We start from the raw sequence: 18,932 nt of genomic DNA, 5'->3' as shown, positions 1-18,932 counted from the left end.
TAGACCTTGTTCAGATTAGTGGGTTACATCAGGGAGAAGAAACCTGAAGAATCTGCTCTTACAACAAGCAAGACTGCCACACCACTATTCCATTATTTAGACAAGCCGCCTAGACAGGCAATGGCTTATACCTGTTAACATTCTGCAAGCCAAAGAAATGCTATTGACCCCTCATTTATTGTTCTTTCTTTTCTGTTTCCATGAAGTTAGTGCATTGTTGGGGGTGGGGGAGGGGGAGGTATATGGAATATATTCTAGGCTAGAGAACAATGTTGCCTATGTACCAAATACAAGAGATCTCTGTGAATGGTTGTGACAATAATAAAATGTATGGCAGGGCCACTGTAGGAAAGTAAAATAGAACCAGTAGACTTTCTATAGTTCTAATGATTTCTGAAAATTACTTGCAACTTTGCCAGATTCAATTAGTCAACACAAATCAATACAAATCTCAAGGCGTCAAATTCTATAGAGGCAAAACTTCTGCAACTCACACTCAAAGAACAAATAAGCCTATCTTTATCAATTACCAAGAATAACCCAATTTGCACAGCTTATAATACCAGCCTGGCTGCTGCTCTTTCCATGGTTACTATTTCCTTTCAAAAGAAAACCTCTGACCACCTGATAACCCTGCTCCACAATTTGAACTTAGCTGAAATCATTTGGAATATAAGCAGGAGTTTTTCAGAGTATTTCTCAGCACAGGCTAAAATACACAGAAAACAATACATATTTTATTACGTAGTTCATCAACTTATTTGAACTGGACATCTTCAATTCCCATAATTGTGTTCACTGATGCATAAAGCAAGAGAAGGATTAACAAACTAGTACAGACCAAACAGAAGACAAGCAAAAGAGAGGATTCTTCATGCTTTCTTGTGCATATAGTGATTTACAGTGATATATATTATGGATAATTGTACATTAGTAAAATATTTTATAGAAAATGGAAATATTTCTGTTCACCTGCTCAGTAAGATTTACAAATTCTATTTAAGGAAAATAATTTCCATTTACACAGTGTTCTTGACTGTGGATTTAGGATCAGAGTCTTCTTGCACCTTTGTGAAAACAGGGACTACAAGTTTATCATCATTTAATTAGTTTGAGTTGCCAAAGAGGATAAACATTTTGCCATGCCTGATTTAGGTAACAGAAGAACCTGAAGCACCGAGAATGCCGTCTCAGTAAATTTGAAGGTCTGGCCCGCAAGGGACAAGATTCACCTATTTAATAAGTCTTATGAATATAGAAAAAAACACTCTTGTGTATACCCAGAGTACTTAGTTTCTGATAACTCTGTCCACTCTACATTCTTCAAGGACATTGGTGCTGAGTATTCCCATGTCCAAACATGCATTGCCTAACGAAAAGGCAGAAAGTATGCTCATCACTGTAGTTATTTATTATGCTTCCATCAGTGAGGGAACGCCCTTGCAGAGTGCTGGGACAGGCCACTCTTGTTGGTTATGCTTGCTATGCAAATTCCTTTAATGGATTTAGGCAGGTTGAATTAGTTTAAGTGCCATTGGCTGCTGATTTATATTCTCAATTGGTCTACGAGAATAGGGTGCAGCCTTTTATACTTGCCTAATGAAAAACCACATCTCCACAAAATAATGGTTGCCTGTTGCTCATAAAACTACTTGACTGTAAGTTATTTGAGGGCAGATTCTGTGTCTCACAGAATCTTTGGATCCTTCATAGTGCCCTTGCACCATAATGCAAGATTGCTCAATAGATGTTCAATTACACAAAGCAAGAGCATCCAAAGGCATGTGGGATAATTGATATTTTTCTTTCCCTACACATTCCAAAAAAATCGAGAAATTAAACATGGAAACAATCAGGTTGAATTTCCCCAACACTTAGTTCTATGGTGTTTTATTACATTTACTTTACATTTCACCTAAAGTTTACTATCGTATTTTTAGAGCTTATGCCCTTTAAAAGACTTAATTCAGCCTTGGATCTCCATAATACACATTTGATACAAATCTGTCAGATAAATAAATAAACCAATGAACAAATAAGAGAAATCAACCTATCAAGGTGTTGTCAACTCCAAACTGATAGTAATACAAAGACACAAGAGGAGGTTTTTCGAAAGAAGCAAATTATTATATTTTAGCTTTGTCTCAGGTTCATCCTTGGGATGTAATATACAGTTATCCAATACATTAGCAGTTCATGCTTAATGACTAACAAGTGGCTATGGAAGACAACCTCCCAATTATTATATATGAGAGGTTTCCTTGTAGAAATGACTTAATACTTTCAAGACCATTTTATTATTTGCAAAGAAATGTAAACCTCACTATCAAAAGAAGAAAACTAAAAATGTATTTATTTCTAAGTGAATTTCCATCACAAGCCTCCACAGCACATATTTCCAATTTATTTAGGAATCCAAAGTACTCTGACAGAAAACCACCTTATCCTTACTGTATGGACAAGGTCTAGATCAATCAGATGATTTTCTTCAACTTCCTCTCATAGTCTATTGACTTTAATCTCTGATCTTTTCTCTTCCTTCGTCTCTTCCTTCGTCTGCGTTCAGAGCCCTTTTTTTTTTGCCTATTCCCTCCTGCTCTCTCCATTACACTTCTACCAACTAATTTCTTTTTGAACCTCTCTCTCAAATCAAAATCTATTTTCTTCACCTTCAAAAATCCATTTCTTGGGGCGCCTGGGTGGCGCAGTCGGTTAAGCGTCCGACTTCAGCCAGGTCACGATCTCCCGGTCTGTGAGTTCGAGCCCCGCGTCAGGCTCTGGGCTGATGGCTCGGAGCCTGGAGCTTGTTTCCGATTCTGTGTCTCCCTCTCTCTCTGCCCCTCCCCTGTTCATGCTCTCTCTCTGTCCCAAAAATAAATTTAAAAAAAAAGTTGAAAAAAAAAATTAAAAAAAAAAAAATCCATTTCTCCCTCTCCCAGAATATTTCCTTGGACACTACATCTAATTCTATGATACCATTTTTGTTTCCTTTTATAAACAAATCACCCAGGAAAGTGGCCATCTTTACGTTCTCTTCCCCTCCATCTTATTCCCTAATCCTTTCAGTCAGGAGGGACCTGTTCCATCCAGCCGGAAGGATTCTCCTGAAGGTCACAGGCATTCTCAGGATTCACTTTGCCCAAGTCTTTTATGCCACCTGACACTTGTTCACATCCGATCTCTCCTTCATTTCTCTCTTCCTTTGACATCTGTGACACTGCATTATATTTTCTTCCCATTTCTTTGGCTATTTCTCTTCTCTTTTTCTTTGTCACTTGTTTCTGTCACTGTTCCCTATTCCATCAATATAGGAATTCCCCTAGTTTCACGCTCAGCCACAGGCTGTTTCTTTGTTGTATTTCCTCTTTTGGGTCTTCAAATTCTCCCATGATTTAAACTGCCCTACCCAAGCAGATGTCCCTCAAATCTGTGTATGAGGCCTGAACTACTGTTCATGGTGCTGATACGTATATCAAATTGCTAAGCACCTTCACCCGACCATTTCTCTAGCATCTCAAAATCAATGTATTCTAACCTGATCAATTCTGCAACTGCCTTGCCCCTCATCTCTTGGTTTAAAATGGCCATCATTTGGGTGGGGGGAGGCGCCTGGTGGCTCTGTCAGTTGAGTGTCCGACTTCAGCTCAGGCCATGGTCTTGCAGTTCGTGAGTTCGAGCCCCGTGTCAGGCTCTGTGCTAACAAACAGCTCAGAGCCTGGAGCCTGCTTCAGATTCTGTATCTCTCTTTCTCTCTCTCCCCCTCCCCTGCTCATGCTCTGCCTCTCTCTGTCTCTTAAAATAAATAAATGTTAAAAAAAATTCTTTTTAAATGGCCATCATTTCAGCTTCTTCCTTCTCTTGACTCTCAGACCTTGTCAAATTCAACCATGTGGAATCTCTCTCTTCATCTTTCTGGTCCGTTACCACTGCCACTGCTCCTATTCGGCTTCGGCTCTTCCTCATCTCTGGCCTGATTTGATGTGGAACACTCCACTGCTTGTGGCCTATAATCCTGTCTCTTGCCACCACCTGTGGTCAGAGTAATCTTTTAAACCCACAATTTTATCATGCCTTTTCCGTGATCAAAAAACTTTGATATTTTCCAACTGCACACAGAGATTTAGTGTTAGAACTGGAAAGGTAACTGTATATAATTTAGTCTATCCCTGTCATTTTAAAAATGAGAAAACTAAGGCTTAGAGAATTTGGGAAGTACATTGAAAGCTTTCGGACTCTACCAAGTGCTCTTTTTATCTCATTATTTTGCCTTTGAACATCCAGTAGTGACTTCGTTTCAGCATTTATTCTAGACACTGAGCAAAAGACAATAAGGCTATGTCAACACAACATATTTTTAAGCAGACTTGGCAGTTTTTAATTACTGATTCAATTGAGAGGCTGACACTATGGTGAAACTTACTTGGTCTTCTGCCTAAATTGCCTCTCATGGGAAAAAGAATGACCCAGCTTCATAAAGCTGGAAGGTTTGTTAGTCATCTGGCATAGTTCTCCAAAACAAACAGTAGGCTCTGACACTGCAGTGTGGTCAGGGAAGTGCAAGACAGATAACAGATGCCTACACACTTCTGTAGTTATGAAGAAACGGCTTCCAAATAGACAAATAAGGCATCTCCACACCCACAAATGAGAGAGAAAAGAGTGCCCATGAGTTCACAGGTAGCAAAAAGTAACATCATCTTAATTCTGCACCCGCGAGGGACTCTATACTAACTTTTCAGTTACTTGTCCAAACCATTTGGGCCATCTACTTTTTTCTGCCCAGAATCACTATTATTATTGTTATTATTATACATAAATATTCCTAATCATAAGGCTAATATGAGATTAGATTAAAATCAGAATGTTTTGACTTCTCAAAGTTGTAACGTCAATTCTTTGCAGTATGTTGTATTTAGTAATTTAGTTGGAACAGGCTATCTTATATTTTATTGTAAAACCCACACCTCAAGCACAAATTTACGCTGAATTGTTGTGGAGGGTATTTAGCCATAAATTAATGTCCAAAACTCAATTTCCTCATCTGTAAAATAGAGATAATTAAATTATAGTACTGACCACATGTATTTCTGAAGATTGAATGCATGGATTTCTCTAAATATGTTGTCTAGTAATTAGTCACCATTCAGTGAATTGTAACAGTGATAATAATAATCAACACTAAAGATACACAATGAATATATCAGTCCTATAAAAAAATTATCTCTTTACACTACTCTTATTAACCAAAAAATACATATTTTCCCGAAGTATCATTTATAATAATTTTTAACAACAAGTACTTAGAAAGCAAAATTTTATTTTTAGCTAGTGGTGAGACTGAAACTATAAAAAGTAATTTACTATATTTTAAAATTACTATTATTAGTATATTATAATGCAGCTATAATTTCTTTTATCAATGATACAGATGAAATCTAATCGTGATAATAATTTTCATACTTTGCAATTCTGAAAAAATTGAAATAGAAGTTGCAAATTTCTTATTTAGAGAGAAATAAACACAAGGGTTTATACCAACTTTAATGACTCTAAGTGCAAGTTAAAACTTAATAAATGCAACTAGCCTTCAAATACACTAAGTTTTTAGATAGGTATTTTACTATGTCTTAAGTATATTGATATATTAAACTTAATATATAAGTGTCTGTCTCTTTAGAAATGTTTTAGGGTTTTAGAGAAATGTAATTTAAATTATCCTGATCTTTCACTTACAAGTCATATGTAACGATTGAGGCCAGAGCCAAAATGAGGCAGAGCTCTGCCTGAGTAGTTGTTTGTTGGACAGGGAAATTGCTTAAATCTGAAGAAGAGACTAATGGAAACTGCTACCCACTAATTTGTCCCTAAATGCCTGCAATTTCTTCTTGCTATGGGAGGATGCATTTATATCACTTCTTTCTTTTTTTTTTTTTTTTAGTGTTAGCATGAAACATCAAACAGGAACTCATTTTACAGAGGAAAGAAATTCTTTGCTTTTATCGTAGGCCTATTTATTCTCATATCTCAAAGCAAATATACCATCTTAAGACTTTCAAAAACACTTGAGGGGCACCTGGGTGGCTCAGTCGGTTAAGCTTCCTTGGCTCAGGTCATGATCTCACTGTCTGTGAGTTCAAGCCCCACGTTGGGCTCTGTGCTGACAGCTCAGAGCCTGGAGCCCGCTTCAGATTCTCCGTCTCCCTCTCTCTCTGCCCCTCCCCTGCTCATGCTCTCTCTCTCTCTCTCTCTCTCTCTCTGTCTCTCTGTCTCTCCCAAAAATAAATAAAGATTTTTTAAAAAATAAAAAATAAATAAAAATAAAAGCACTCGAAAATCTCCCATTTAGGATTAGAATGTGAAGGAGCAAATATTCTGAAACTTTTCAGATACTTCCTGTTTCATATCCTTTCTTCACTCCAAAACATTTTTTTTTTCTATTCCATCTATGACTAGTCAGATCCTGAAACTATAGTCAAAAGTTTAAGTATCATACCTTACTGTTGAATATCACTGAACAGCATTAGAGTATCTCTAGCTTTTCAGGCACAAGATTTACTAAGAAAGCCTAAATTTCCAATGCTCACTCCTCCTGGGTTCAATGTCCTACATCATATGATAATGAGTATCTGCGTAGGTGAAGAATGAAAAAGAGGTTAAAAAAATAAAAGAAATTAAAAAGAAGAAAAGAATAACCGAAAAGTAAAAACAAAATGAAAAGGAATCCACAGTATCATCACGAGACCTGAGAGTTAAGAAAGATCCATCTGCTATCCAGAATGATAAAAGAATTCTAATGACTCACAAGACTTGTTTGATTTTTTTTAAATGATTGAATAACATGAATTATAAAGCACTTAATTAAAAATTAACTGTTGTGATTATATTGTTTTCTTATAGGTGGTGGTGGAAGTTAACAGTGAATTTCGAATCCAGGTAATATACGGCAAATCTATTTTTTTCCAAATTAAAAATTGAGAAAATGGTTTGGGATTCACAACATATTTTCCAAAGAAAATTCACCCGTATAAGCAAAATGAATGTTATGCTAAAATTAATAGATTATCAAAAATTTTTCCCAATTAAACATCCTCTCTGACATTACAATACCCTCTCCTCCAAAACCTTCAGTGGAATGAGAATTCTGAATAAAAGTTAATACATACTACTACTTTATCCTGCCCCTTCAAGGTAAGAGATTACAACACCAAAAATGGCACCATCAAGTGGCATTCAATCAGGAGGCAAAAACGTGAATGGATCAAGTTCGCTGCAGCCTGTCGTGAAGGTGAAGACAATTCAAAGAGGAACCCAATTGCCAAAGTAAGTATCCACCCCAAAGCATAGAATCGAAAGTCAGAATGGATGGGGTGGTTAAAGCTCAAAAGAAAATGCCTTTTAAATATTTTATGAGTATAAATCACCAAGAAGTTATAACACAAAACAGAATTATAGTCACTTAGATTATGAAAACTGAACCACTAAAAGGATAAATTAAGAAATTTAGGCACATGGGTAAACAAACATTGACTAACCTCATTGGTAAAATAAATACAAGTGACCATATGTTACCCAAATTCTAGGTAGAAAAATATAGTGATTTAAATTTTTTTTTAACATTTTTCATTTATTTTGAGAGGCAGAGAGAGACAGAGCACGAGCAGGGGTGGGGCAGAGAGACAGGGAGACACAGAATCGGAAGCAGGCTCCAGGCTCTGAGTTGTCAGCACAGAGTCCCAAATGGGGTTTAAACCCATGAACCATGAGATCATGACCTGAGCCAAAATCACTTAACTGACTGAGCCACAATGCGCCCCCAAAAATATAGTGATTTAAATAATGAATTTAACACTCAGCATACTCAGAGGGACTATTTCAATGTGTATTCTTTCTGCCTTGATTGATTAGAATTGAATACCTACTTTTGGCTTTTTAAGTAAGAATTCACAATGCACTCTCTTTCATATTCTCTTGTATATCTTCCTTTGTACAAAGACACACACACACACACACACACACACACACTCATAAATACATCCCCACACACAGATTCACAGACAAAAATATATATACATACATAAACACATATACAAATATACACACATTCAGATAGATATACAGACTCCCCAGTTAGAGTTGCATAGAGTCCTATAATATTTTATTTCAAAGAAAGAATCCCAGTTTCTACAAGTCATTTATTTGGGATGATCTCCTTACTTTTCTGATACCACATCCTCCCCATTTTCAGAATTAAGAACTTCTACAAAGCGTCAGATAACTCTTGTTACCTACATAAATCTACTTCAAATTCTCTTCTGAAACTTTACATTTAAAAAACATTTTGAATCAGGAGACCAAAGTTATATGATGACAACATTGCTAAACTCCTTGAGAGGGCAAGGAGTTCCCTACTCTAGAGCCAGTGCTAGCACAGAACCTGAAAATAACACAGACAATTGTAAATGTTGAATGAATGAATGAATGAATGAATGGTGACTGCATAGTCCTGCATTTATTAAGGTGATATTTTATTATTTTCTTATTTGGTAGAAATAGAATTGAATTTCTTTTATTACACTGCCAGTTATTATGGAAAATACTACAGCTATAACTAGAAAAATATCTATTTCCAGCATTTCCCAAAAGAAAACAGGTACTCACATTCAATAGTTCTTGGGAAAGATGGCTGTTGTTTATCAAACATAACATTTTCTATTTGCTCTCTGTAATATTTTCACCTGTGCTCTCTCTGCAGATTCACTCAGATTGTGCTGCAAACCAGCAAGTTACATACCGCATCTCTGGAGTAGGAATTGATCAGCCACCTTATGGAATCTTCATTATTAATCAAAAAACTGGTGAAATTAATATAACATCCATAGTTGATCGAGAGGTCACCCCTTTTTTCATTGTAAGTGGGCTCCATGTAATACATATGTTCAGGCTCAAATTATTTTTGGAATACCTTAAGCTCAGATCATTTGATTTGATTTCAGGAATCCCAATATGAGACATTTTTGATTGTCTCAATTCATGAGCATCTCATGACCCAACAGAACCAAAGTAAGATTAGGAGAAACGCCTTTATAAAATGCTTTACCAAAAATGTTAGCCTCTGGTCTGTCTCCAGTGGCAAGCTAGAATATTTGTTTGGGAGGGCAAGTACCTAACTCTTACTCCTTTTTTTTAAATATTTTTTAAATATTTGTATTTATTCTTGAGAGAGAGCAAGACAGAATGAGAGCAGGGGAGGGACAGAGAGAGAGGGAGACACAGAATCCGAAGCAGGCTCCAGGCTCTGGGCTGTCAGCACAGAGCCCGACGCGGAATTGAACTCACAAACCATGAGATCATGACCTGAGCCTGAGTCAGACGCTTAACTGACCAAGCCACTCAGGTGCCCCCTTATTTCTTTTTCTTTAATTCAGTTGAGAATAATTGCTTCTCTTTAACTCCAATCCTGAGAGATTATTTTTGAGTTACTAAGGGAGCCTTTTCTGAATAAACATACTTTATTATAAATTCACATTGCTCAGTCTCACCTGAGCTCAGAACGTGCTTTGGAAATACTCTAATCCATCCTTAACTGAATCACACTTCCATTCTTGAGAGTGGCTGGGACAAAAGTCCAAACCCTCAGCTTCATTTGCACTTTAAGCAGCTGACCTGATGACCAACTTCGCTAAAAAGTGTGAAGCCTTCTGTCAAACATTCCCACAATTAATTCTCTCTCCCCCAGCTCAGAAATGTTCTGCATTAAATCCAAAAATAAAATTAATTTTCTGCTTTTTCCCCAGAGTTTATCCCCAAGATATCCATTGTTCCATAATTATCTGTTTCTTCAAGAACCTTATTCTATCAACTTTGTTTTCATCTCTCTTCTGCTTTCTCCATTGGCTGCTTCCATGTCCATTTATCATCATGATTAACACTTGTTAATACTTAAAATGAAAAGGAAATAAAGAAAACCTTCCTTGATCTTGTAAGCTCACTCAGTTAAAGCCCCTTCAATCCAGGGGTGCCTGGGGTCCAACTTGATTTCTGCTCAGGTCATGATCTCACGGCTTGTGAGATCGAGACCCACAAGGGGCTCTGTGCTGTCAGTTCTGAGACTGCTTGGGATTCTCTCTCTCCCTCTGTCTGCCCCTCCCCCACTCGTGCTCCCTTGCACTCTGTCTCTCTCTCAAAATAAATAAATAAACATTAAAAAATCCCCATCAACCCATGTGCCCAAACACCTTCAAATAGTAATGGATGTTTGTGCTTTCAGTCACACTGCCTGTTTGTACTCCTTAGGCTATTTCAATTCCTTAGCCTTCTATTCCAAATCTATACTCCTGCCTTACCTCTGACAATGTTTACTCACAAAACCTCTGAGTCACCATGCCAACCTATTAGCTTTTCTTGAAGCACAATGCATTTTTGTATGATATACCACATGGGTAAAATAGCATCCATTATACTTATGTACACTTCATATATGAATAATAACAATAACAGCAGCAACAATAATAATACAGACACCCACATAGTCACCACTTAAGCTTACCAAATACTCCCTTTCTTTGATGCCTCCTTTACCCCATCCTCCAAGCCAATAGCCCTGACTCCTAATTTCAAATAATGCATTTTCATTACTCTGCTTCTTTCCTCACATAAAACCCTTTGCTTGGAACATCTTGCCAATTCCCAGTTCCACTTGCTGAAATTCCCCTTCAAGATCTCTCTCAATAATTACATCCCCCTATAATGTTACAGTATGTTAAGTCTTCTTCTAAATAACTTATCATGTTACCTTTTCTCAAATGGTATTTTGAGTTTGTGTTTGCCTCCCCTTATTGATTCTAAGTACTGCTTGCATCTACCTTCTGTAGCAAATAATAGGTCTTATTATTATTTTTTTTTTTTTTTGGTTACCCACAACACCTAGCATAGTGTCCAAACAAAATAAAAACTTAATAAGTATCTGTTGCACCAAATAATTATTCTTATCTTCTCCCCTAGATCTATTGCCGGGCTCTGAATTCCATGGGTCAAGATTTAGAGAGGCCTCTCGAGCTCAGAGTCAGGGTTTTGGATATAAATGACAACCCTCCAGTATTTTCTATGTCTACTTTTCTGGGACAAATAGAAGAAAATTCTAATGCAAGTAAGTAATTCATTTTATGAAGTAAACAAGAATATACTGACTTCCAGATCACTCTTCACAGCCAAGCAACAAGAGGCCAAACTATGTGAAGGTACTACGTCATCATGAATGTAAAAGATTAAGTATAGAAAAGCAACCAGAACAGAAAAGCACGAGAAGTCTCCATAATGGCTTCCCTTTAACTATGGAAGTAGCTCCAATCTGGCACACACAAGAAACAACTCCAAAGAAATGAGAAGGGTCTTCTCATGTAACTCACGCGCCAGCTCAGTTATAGACCCCTCGGGAGAAATCCCAAAAGTACTTTGTACGGTGGTGGCAAGGGCACTGGGAGAATTTAGCCTCCCAGCCCAGCTGTTCTGAAGGGCAAATCTCATCCACTTCTGTTCATGCTGCCTTTTTTTTTTTTTGTTAACCTACTTTCAAGTCGTTAGTAGAAATCACTTCCAGGCCATCTATTTTGTGACCAAAATCTTCAAGAGTTTTTGTTGACAGTAAATAAACACAAGGCAAAACTTGTTTTCCCTTTTTATATATGATGTCATAAATATAGGTTTTCCTTGCTTTTTACTCAAATTACTTATTTTATGTATTTGGAATGTACTATAACCTTAACCTTGTTTGGCCCCCCCATGCATAGTGAAAGCTGATGGTCCCAAGTCGTTAGTTACGGGGCACCAGAAAACCTATAAACTTGGTAGAGCATTTATTTGTAAGAGTTTTGACTATCTGAAGGTATAATGTCCTCCTCATGGATTACTGTAAATGGCAACATTTTAACTGCCAAATATTGAGTCACTTGGGAAAACTAACTGTCTAGCACACCAGGGAAGATTGTCCTAAATATATTTAAAACAGCAGTGATGATTTCTCATTTAAATTCAAAACTTCAACTCACCATAGTTACTTTTGATCTTTGAGTGGTATAATTTACTATAAATTCCAAAAATCCTTACAGTGTACTTTTATTTATTAAAATACTAAACGTATACTTTGAATAGGTATCCCTTGTAAAATATCACTCTAAAAATGTTTGTTGTAAAAATTCACACAATATATAAAAGAAAAATGGAATAGAAATCCACTGTTTGTTTTCCTTAGTACCATTCTTGAGAGGCAAAGTGCGTGTGTGTGCACACAGTGAGAAGGGAGATATCTCTTGCATTTGTGTTTACAGACGAGGCACTTGTGCTAAAAAAGACTGAATGTAAAGAAGAATTCTAGCTCATGAACACTGGCAGCTTTTCCTTCTCTAGTGTCCTTCATCAAAACTGTTTATAAGATTCACGGAAAAGATAAGGGATAAGACAAAGTATGTAGTTAAGCATCTCTTTAAACCTATTTGTTACCTACCGCTTCACTAAGGACCATGCAAAACAGAACTCAGCCGATGGGAACTTCCTATAATTTTTTCTCATTAAACTGTTTAATTCTCTCATGAGCTCAATGAACACAGTACTATTATCTTCCCCATTTGTAGGGGTGGACACTGAAGCCAAGATTATATAGCTAGTAAGTTCTATAGTTGGGAAAAAGTTGGTCTGGCCTTGATATCATTTGTTTCACCACAGTAGGCTTTAAAAAAAGGATAATACTAAAACATGAAAAGGAAACACAGAATAAAACATATCTTTGTTTTCTAACTGTCAGAAATGTGTAAGTTCCTGGGAAAATGTGATCTTTTTGTATAGGCAAAAGTTTAGAAAGGAGCTAAGCTGTTGAAGTAGACAGGGAAAATGGTAGAGCATACCTTATACGGACCAACCAACTTTAACACTTGTTAAAAAAGCAATATACTGTATTATAACAAAAATGCAAACTGTCCATTTCCAACCAATTTTTCTTGATTTCTAGATACACTGGTGATGAGACTCAATGCTACTGATGCAGATGAACCAAATAATTTGAACTCAAAAATAGCCTTCAAGATCATAAGACAGGAACCTTCTGATTCACCAATGTTTATTATCAATAGAAACACTGGAGAAATTCGAACAATGAATAATTTTCTAGACAGAGAGGTAATATTCTTTTTCTTTGATTGGTTTGTTAGTTTCCAAGGAAGTGACTCTAAAAGCAAGAGTATCTAAGAAAGAAAAAGAAAGCAATATGTTTAAATTTTCACGTAATGGTAATGGTATAACAAATATCTTCAAAATGAAAAAAATGAGAATTCCGCAAATACATTTTAAACTGTCACTTTTCATTCAATCCTACCTAAGAATTACCTCAATTTAAGACAACTAGATTCTGAAAGCACATGAGAATATCCATAAGGCAGAGGCAAAGTCTCTATTTTTTTCCATTTTTTAATGTTTATTTATTTTTGAGGGACAGAGCATGAGTGGGGGAGGGGCAGAGAGAGAGGGAGACACAGAATCCAAAGCAGGCTCCAGGCTCTGAGCTGTCAGCACGAAGCCTGACACGGGGCTCGAACTCACAAACTGCGAAATCATGACCTGAGCCAAAGTCAGATGCTTAATCGACTGAGTCATCCAGGCACCCCTAAAAGCTCTATTTTTTTAATGTGTTCTATAATGAAATAGATTTAAGAAACAGTTGCTATTACATCCCCCATCTTGGCGAGTCACAGTGCATGAACATAGTAGAAGCTCTAAGAATTCCTACAAGCTAAGAAACTTGTTTATCTTTCTTTTAGCCCAGAATATCCTAAGCTCATCTGACAACAGAACTCTTCTTTTTCCTTCCTATATCTCACCTACTGACAGACCACTGATTACTTTGGGAAATGAATCACAGAATCAGTATGATGGAAAGGAATTGAGTAACATCCAGACCAACCTTCTCATTTACAAATAAGAAAATAATTAGTGATTGTTAGCAAGTTAGAATCAAGTTAGAATCTATTAATGCCATGTGGTCCCATTATTTAATATAAAAGTATCAACATTTTCATCTTTTAAAAAATATTGATAGGATTTACCAGGTCTGTATGTATTTGGGGGATATAAATGAAGAAGTTTTATTTTTGAATGGATAGTTAATTAAATTTTAGTTTAATTATTATAGTTATTTTGAAATGATGATTCCCCTATTAATGACTCCTACATTTAGGATAAATGAGATTATTTTCACGCTGTTTAATGATCCCAAAACTATCAGTTCCTAAGTCACCTGTATCTCCTTTTTCACTTGTTTGAAAACCACCATCAGAAGAAATTAACTATTAACATTTTCTCTCTTAAACTTCCTTAAAGAGCCCAATGGAATTCCTTTCATGTCACAAGACTTTTAGTGGTGAAGAGCCCTAAATATTAAAGGAACTCTGCAGTCACTGGCAGGCCACCAGAGCAGATATTTTTAACGTAGAGACCACGGAGAGCCCTCATGATGTCTCTAACTATGAATCCTATAAAATGATATCCACAATCTTGAATGAGGATGTGTGTATGCATGTGTCTGGAAAAGGCTTCACGATTTTTTCTAGCTTGTAAAAATTTAAGCACCATTGAGTAGAATCAAGAAGACGGATCATCAATAACGCCACTGCTTCCACCTACCACTCCCACCTCCCAGAAATGCAAATCATTTCTTATGTCTTTATTCTTCTTGCACATTCCATGGCTGATTATTTACGGTTTGGAATTTTCATGCCATTAATTCTTGGTAAACCTTAATCTCTCTCCTCCTGACCATTTTGGTCATTTTATAAACTTTTGGTCACTTTATCAACTTTTTCAACCCTGGACATATAATAAGGAATGAGGCCTTTAAAAGCGTTGTTTCTTTTAAATGACGCTGGATAAGCATTGCTGGAAATAAAAGTACCAACTGCTTGGGGCGCCTGGGTGGCTCAGTCAGTTGAGTGTCTGACTTCGGCTCAGGTCATGATCTCACAGTCCCTGAGTTCGAGCCCCGCGTCGGGCTCTGTGCTGACAGCTCAGAGCCTGGAGCCTGCTTCAGATTCTGTGTCTCCCTCTCTCTCTGCCCCTCCCCTGCTCATGCTCTGTCTCTCTCTGTCTCAAAGATAAGAAAGAAAGAAAGAAAGAAAGAAAGAAAGAAAGAAAGAAAGAAAGAACCAACTGCTATATTGATTCATTGAGATCTGCGGATTTTCAATATTCTCTGCTACCTTGTCTTAATCATAGATTTACGTTGAACTAACATTCTAAAAGAACTTTGCATGAGGCAGAATCAGGACTGTCTAGATCAACTGTGATATGTTTTGTAATGTGTTTTGATATGTGTGCTTTTAGCAATACAGCCAGTATTCCCTTGCTGTGAGAGGCTCAGACCGAGACGGTGGGGCAGATGGCATGTCAGCAGAGTGTGAATGCAACATTAAAATCCTTGACGTTAATGATAACATCCCGTACTTGGAACAGTCTTCAGTAAGTGTTTGTCCTTGGAATTAATAACTTTAATTCTAAAATTTGTTCAAATGATTCTATTCATAGGGACACGTGATAGTTTTAGTCACATAAAACCCAAATGTAAACAAACATGTACATTGTCTTGTGTTTGTGTACATAATACCTGGGCAAAATATGTGTATTTGGACAACGAAGCATGAGACTATAAACACAGATCTCTTTTCTAAATAATGAATGACCATAAACATTCTCTGAAAATCTGGTATAGTTCTTCTCTCACTCACACAGTTGGTGTTAAATTTTTTTTTCCTTCTTCTTTCAGTATTCTGTTAGTATTGAAGAAAATGCTCTGCATTCAAATTTGGCCCAGATTAGAGTAATTGACTTGGACGAAGAGTACTCAGCTAACTGGATAGCAGCCATTTTCTTTATCTCTGGAAATGAAGGAGGTTGGTTTGACATAGAAATGAATGAAAGAACAAATGTGGGAATTTTAAAGGTTGTTAAGGTATGGTATAATTACCCTAAATAATTTAGTTTTTTAGTCTTTTTCAAAATGTTAATCTTAAAATGTTAACATCTCACAAAATTGAGTAAAAGAATAAAATACAGTGTTTTAAAATGATATATGACATAGAGCTTTTTTACCATTTTTCCGCTTACATCACTTTATGAAGCCAGGCATTAAACTTGAACTTGACAGTCTCTTCTATTAATACACTATGCCTTCACAGATCATATAAATTAAGAGAATTCTAAAAATGAATCTTATTTTACACTCACAACAAAGTATGAGTAACCCTTAAGGTTCAGTTTCAGACCTTTGAAGAATATTTTTAAGCAGATTGAACATGGCCTTCTAAAAATGTGTCTGTGTCAATAATGTACATTAATTAATATGCACTAAGAATATTTATCATGTAATTAAAAGTTTAGTTCTCCAGTGTGTTTTTATAAAATTAAAATTAAATTACTGTCATTATAGAATTATCACAGTCCCATCTCCCTGTGGCTGCTGACCAAGGCTTATTATGAACACAAATATACTAGAGATTTGGTCCAAGCAACAAAGATTTGGTCCAAGTCAACAGAATTCTCCTATGTCCCCCCTACAATGATGACCCACCACATGTACCAGAGGTAGAATTTCCTCTAAGATGTGAGAAAAAGAGAATGTGACTCCTGGGGAGCTGATAGTGAAGGTTTCAGCCTGTGCTAGAAGATGGATTGTATGCATTCTTTATGGCAAAACATAGTCATTTTTAAAACTATTTCCTTCTTTCAGAATAGTCCTGAGAAACAGACTTCTAAGAATTCTGTCCCCATAAGAATGTGTGATCATTTATCTCATGTCTTCATAAAGTGTCACTATGCCTATAGCTTCTATTTCCTGACGCAGGATGCAGATGCTTTAGTTTATTCCTCACAGCATCCCTGCAAATTAGGTTATATGCCCATATTGCAGATAAATACACTGAGGTTCAGAGACCGTATGTAACCTGTTCGAGTTCTGATAGCTAGTAAGTGGTACGGCTGACATTCAAACATAGGTTTCTCTAGCTATAAGTTCATATTGTCTCCTCTGTTCCATATAGGATTCCATACTGGGGAAAATGAGTCCTAATCTTTTTCATCCCAAATAACTACATCACTTTTAAAAATTAGTCTATTTATCTTCAATATCTCTATCCATAAAATAGGAATAATGTTGATTTTTCTTCCAGGCATGACATCCTATATTAATTCCTTTATTATAATCATGTGTAATATATATGTATACATGATATTATAGACTTTCTTGGAATTACAAATGAAGCAAACATTATAGCAAGGATTAAAAATTGTACTAAATGGAGGGGTGCCTGGGTGGCTCAGTTGGCTAAGCATCCCACTTCAGCCTAAGTCATGATCTCACTGTTCCCTAGTTTGAGCCCCATGTCGGGCTGTGCTGACAGCTCAGAACCTGGAGCCTGTTTCAGATTCTGTGCCTCCCTCTCTCTCTGCCCCTCCCCCATTCTCTCTCTCTCTCTCTCTCTCTCTCTCTCAAAAATAAATAAACATTAAACAAATTCAAAAAAATGTACTAAGTGGAGAGTTTGATGTATGAATCGATGGTCATCTAAATTACTCTCACATGAAAATTTAGAAAAATACACTTGGAACTTATGGGCATAATGCATAGTTGTTTGTGAATTTCATAAGTGGTGAATTGACACCAACTTTCATAATGAAAATGACTACTTGATTATTTTATAATATGAAATAAATTTTTTCCAGAATATACTGAAGAAAATAAGGATTTTTATTATTTTTATACTCTGATTACTAGACTTATTGAAAGAAGTCACATTTACAGAAGTAAAATTTCTTCTAAATAGTACTTTATGGATAAAAAGTCAAATGATTGAATGCACTATATATTTGGTCCATACTTTGTAATAAATAAGGCTACTTTTAAAAAAATGTTTATTTTTGAGAGAGAGAGTATGTATGCATAAGAAGGAGAGGGGCAAAGAAAGGGGGAGAGAGAATCCCAAGCAGACTCTGTGAAGTCACAGCAGAGCCCCATGTGGGGTTCACAGGGCTCAATTCCACAAACCATGTGATCATGACCTGAGCTGAAATCAAGAGTTGAACACTTAACCAACTCAGCCACCCGAGTGCCCCTAGATCTACTTTTTGAGAAAAATGAAATGATAGAAGCTAACATAAACTGTCTTTTTGCTACAAAATGCAAAAGACAAAAGACAAAATGCATCTATATATTTTAAGTTTTTAATTTGCTTGATGTATAATTAAAATTCATGTCATATATTACCAACTGTTTTGACAAAGGACCTAGGACAATTGGATTTTTTTCTTGCTATATTTTCATGTGTTTGTATTGAATTAAAGAAAGAATAGAGCATGTATGTATATGTATTTATATTTAATTAAAGAAAGAGATGTAAGAGTTTTCTGGCCTATTACCAAAGGATTTGCCTTTCTTCCAAAATGTTTTTTTCTTATAGTAAAACTATTTCACTCTGTCATTTCTAGCCCCTAGATTATGAAGATATGAAGAATCTGCAACTTAGTATTGGTGTCAGAAATAAAGCTGAATTTCATCATTCAGTTATGTCTCAATACAAACTCACAGCAACCGCCATCTCTGTGACTGTGTTAAATGTAATTGAAGGCGCAGTGTTCCGTCCAGGTTCAAAGACATATGTAGTGACTAGCAACATGGGACAAAATTATAAAGTGGGAGACTTTATAGCTACTGACCTTGACACAGGTGTAGCTTCAACAACTGTTAGGTAAGACTGATATTCTCCAAATAACTTTTACCATATATTGAACTTAAATACAGTGTGTTCTCTTTAGAAATTTTAAGTATCCAAATTAAAGTTCTTTTCTCTATTTTTGAAACCGTCATTCAATCATGAAAAGTACTAACTACTGAATTGTTG

General features: G+C 36.2%; 2 protein-coding genes across 3 annotated transcripts in view; one reads left to right on the top strand and one right to left on the bottom strand.

Moving 5' to 3' along the window:
- The window catches only part of DSC1 (desmocollin 1), a 352,925-nt gene that overhangs the window by 176,134 nt on the left and 157,859 nt on the right, over nucleotides 1-18,932 (bottom strand). The gene's annotated exons all lie outside the window — the stretch shown is intronic.
- DSG1 (desmoglein 1) overlaps nucleotides 1-18,932 on the top strand; it is a 36,061-nt gene that overhangs the window by 3,588 nt on the left and 13,541 nt on the right. The window contains exons 3-10 of the mRNA XM_058692433.1: nucleotides 6,898-6,933; nucleotides 7,189-7,320; nucleotides 8,753-8,908; nucleotides 11,002-11,146; nucleotides 13,001-13,167; nucleotides 15,364-15,498; nucleotides 15,803-15,988; nucleotides 18,520-18,779. Of these exons, the coding sequence (XP_058548416.1) occupies nucleotides 6,898-6,933; nucleotides 7,189-7,320; nucleotides 8,753-8,908; nucleotides 11,002-11,146; nucleotides 13,001-13,167; nucleotides 15,364-15,498; nucleotides 15,803-15,988; nucleotides 18,520-18,779 (1,217 nt within the window). The remainder of the gene's footprint in view (nucleotides 1-6,897; nucleotides 6,934-7,188; nucleotides 7,321-8,752; nucleotides 8,909-11,001; nucleotides 11,147-13,000; nucleotides 13,168-15,363; nucleotides 15,499-15,802; nucleotides 15,989-18,519; nucleotides 18,780-18,932) is intronic.

This window comes from Neofelis nebulosa, chromosome 11 (assembly GCF_028018385.1).
Source record: "Neofelis nebulosa isolate mNeoNeb1 chromosome 11, mNeoNeb1.pri, whole genome shotgun sequence".
Lineage (NCBI taxonomy): Eukaryota > Metazoa > Chordata > Mammalia > Carnivora > Felidae > Neofelis > Neofelis nebulosa.
The sequence above is the reverse complement of the archived record's forward strand: the minus strand, read 5'-3'. Positions and strand labels throughout refer to the sequence as shown.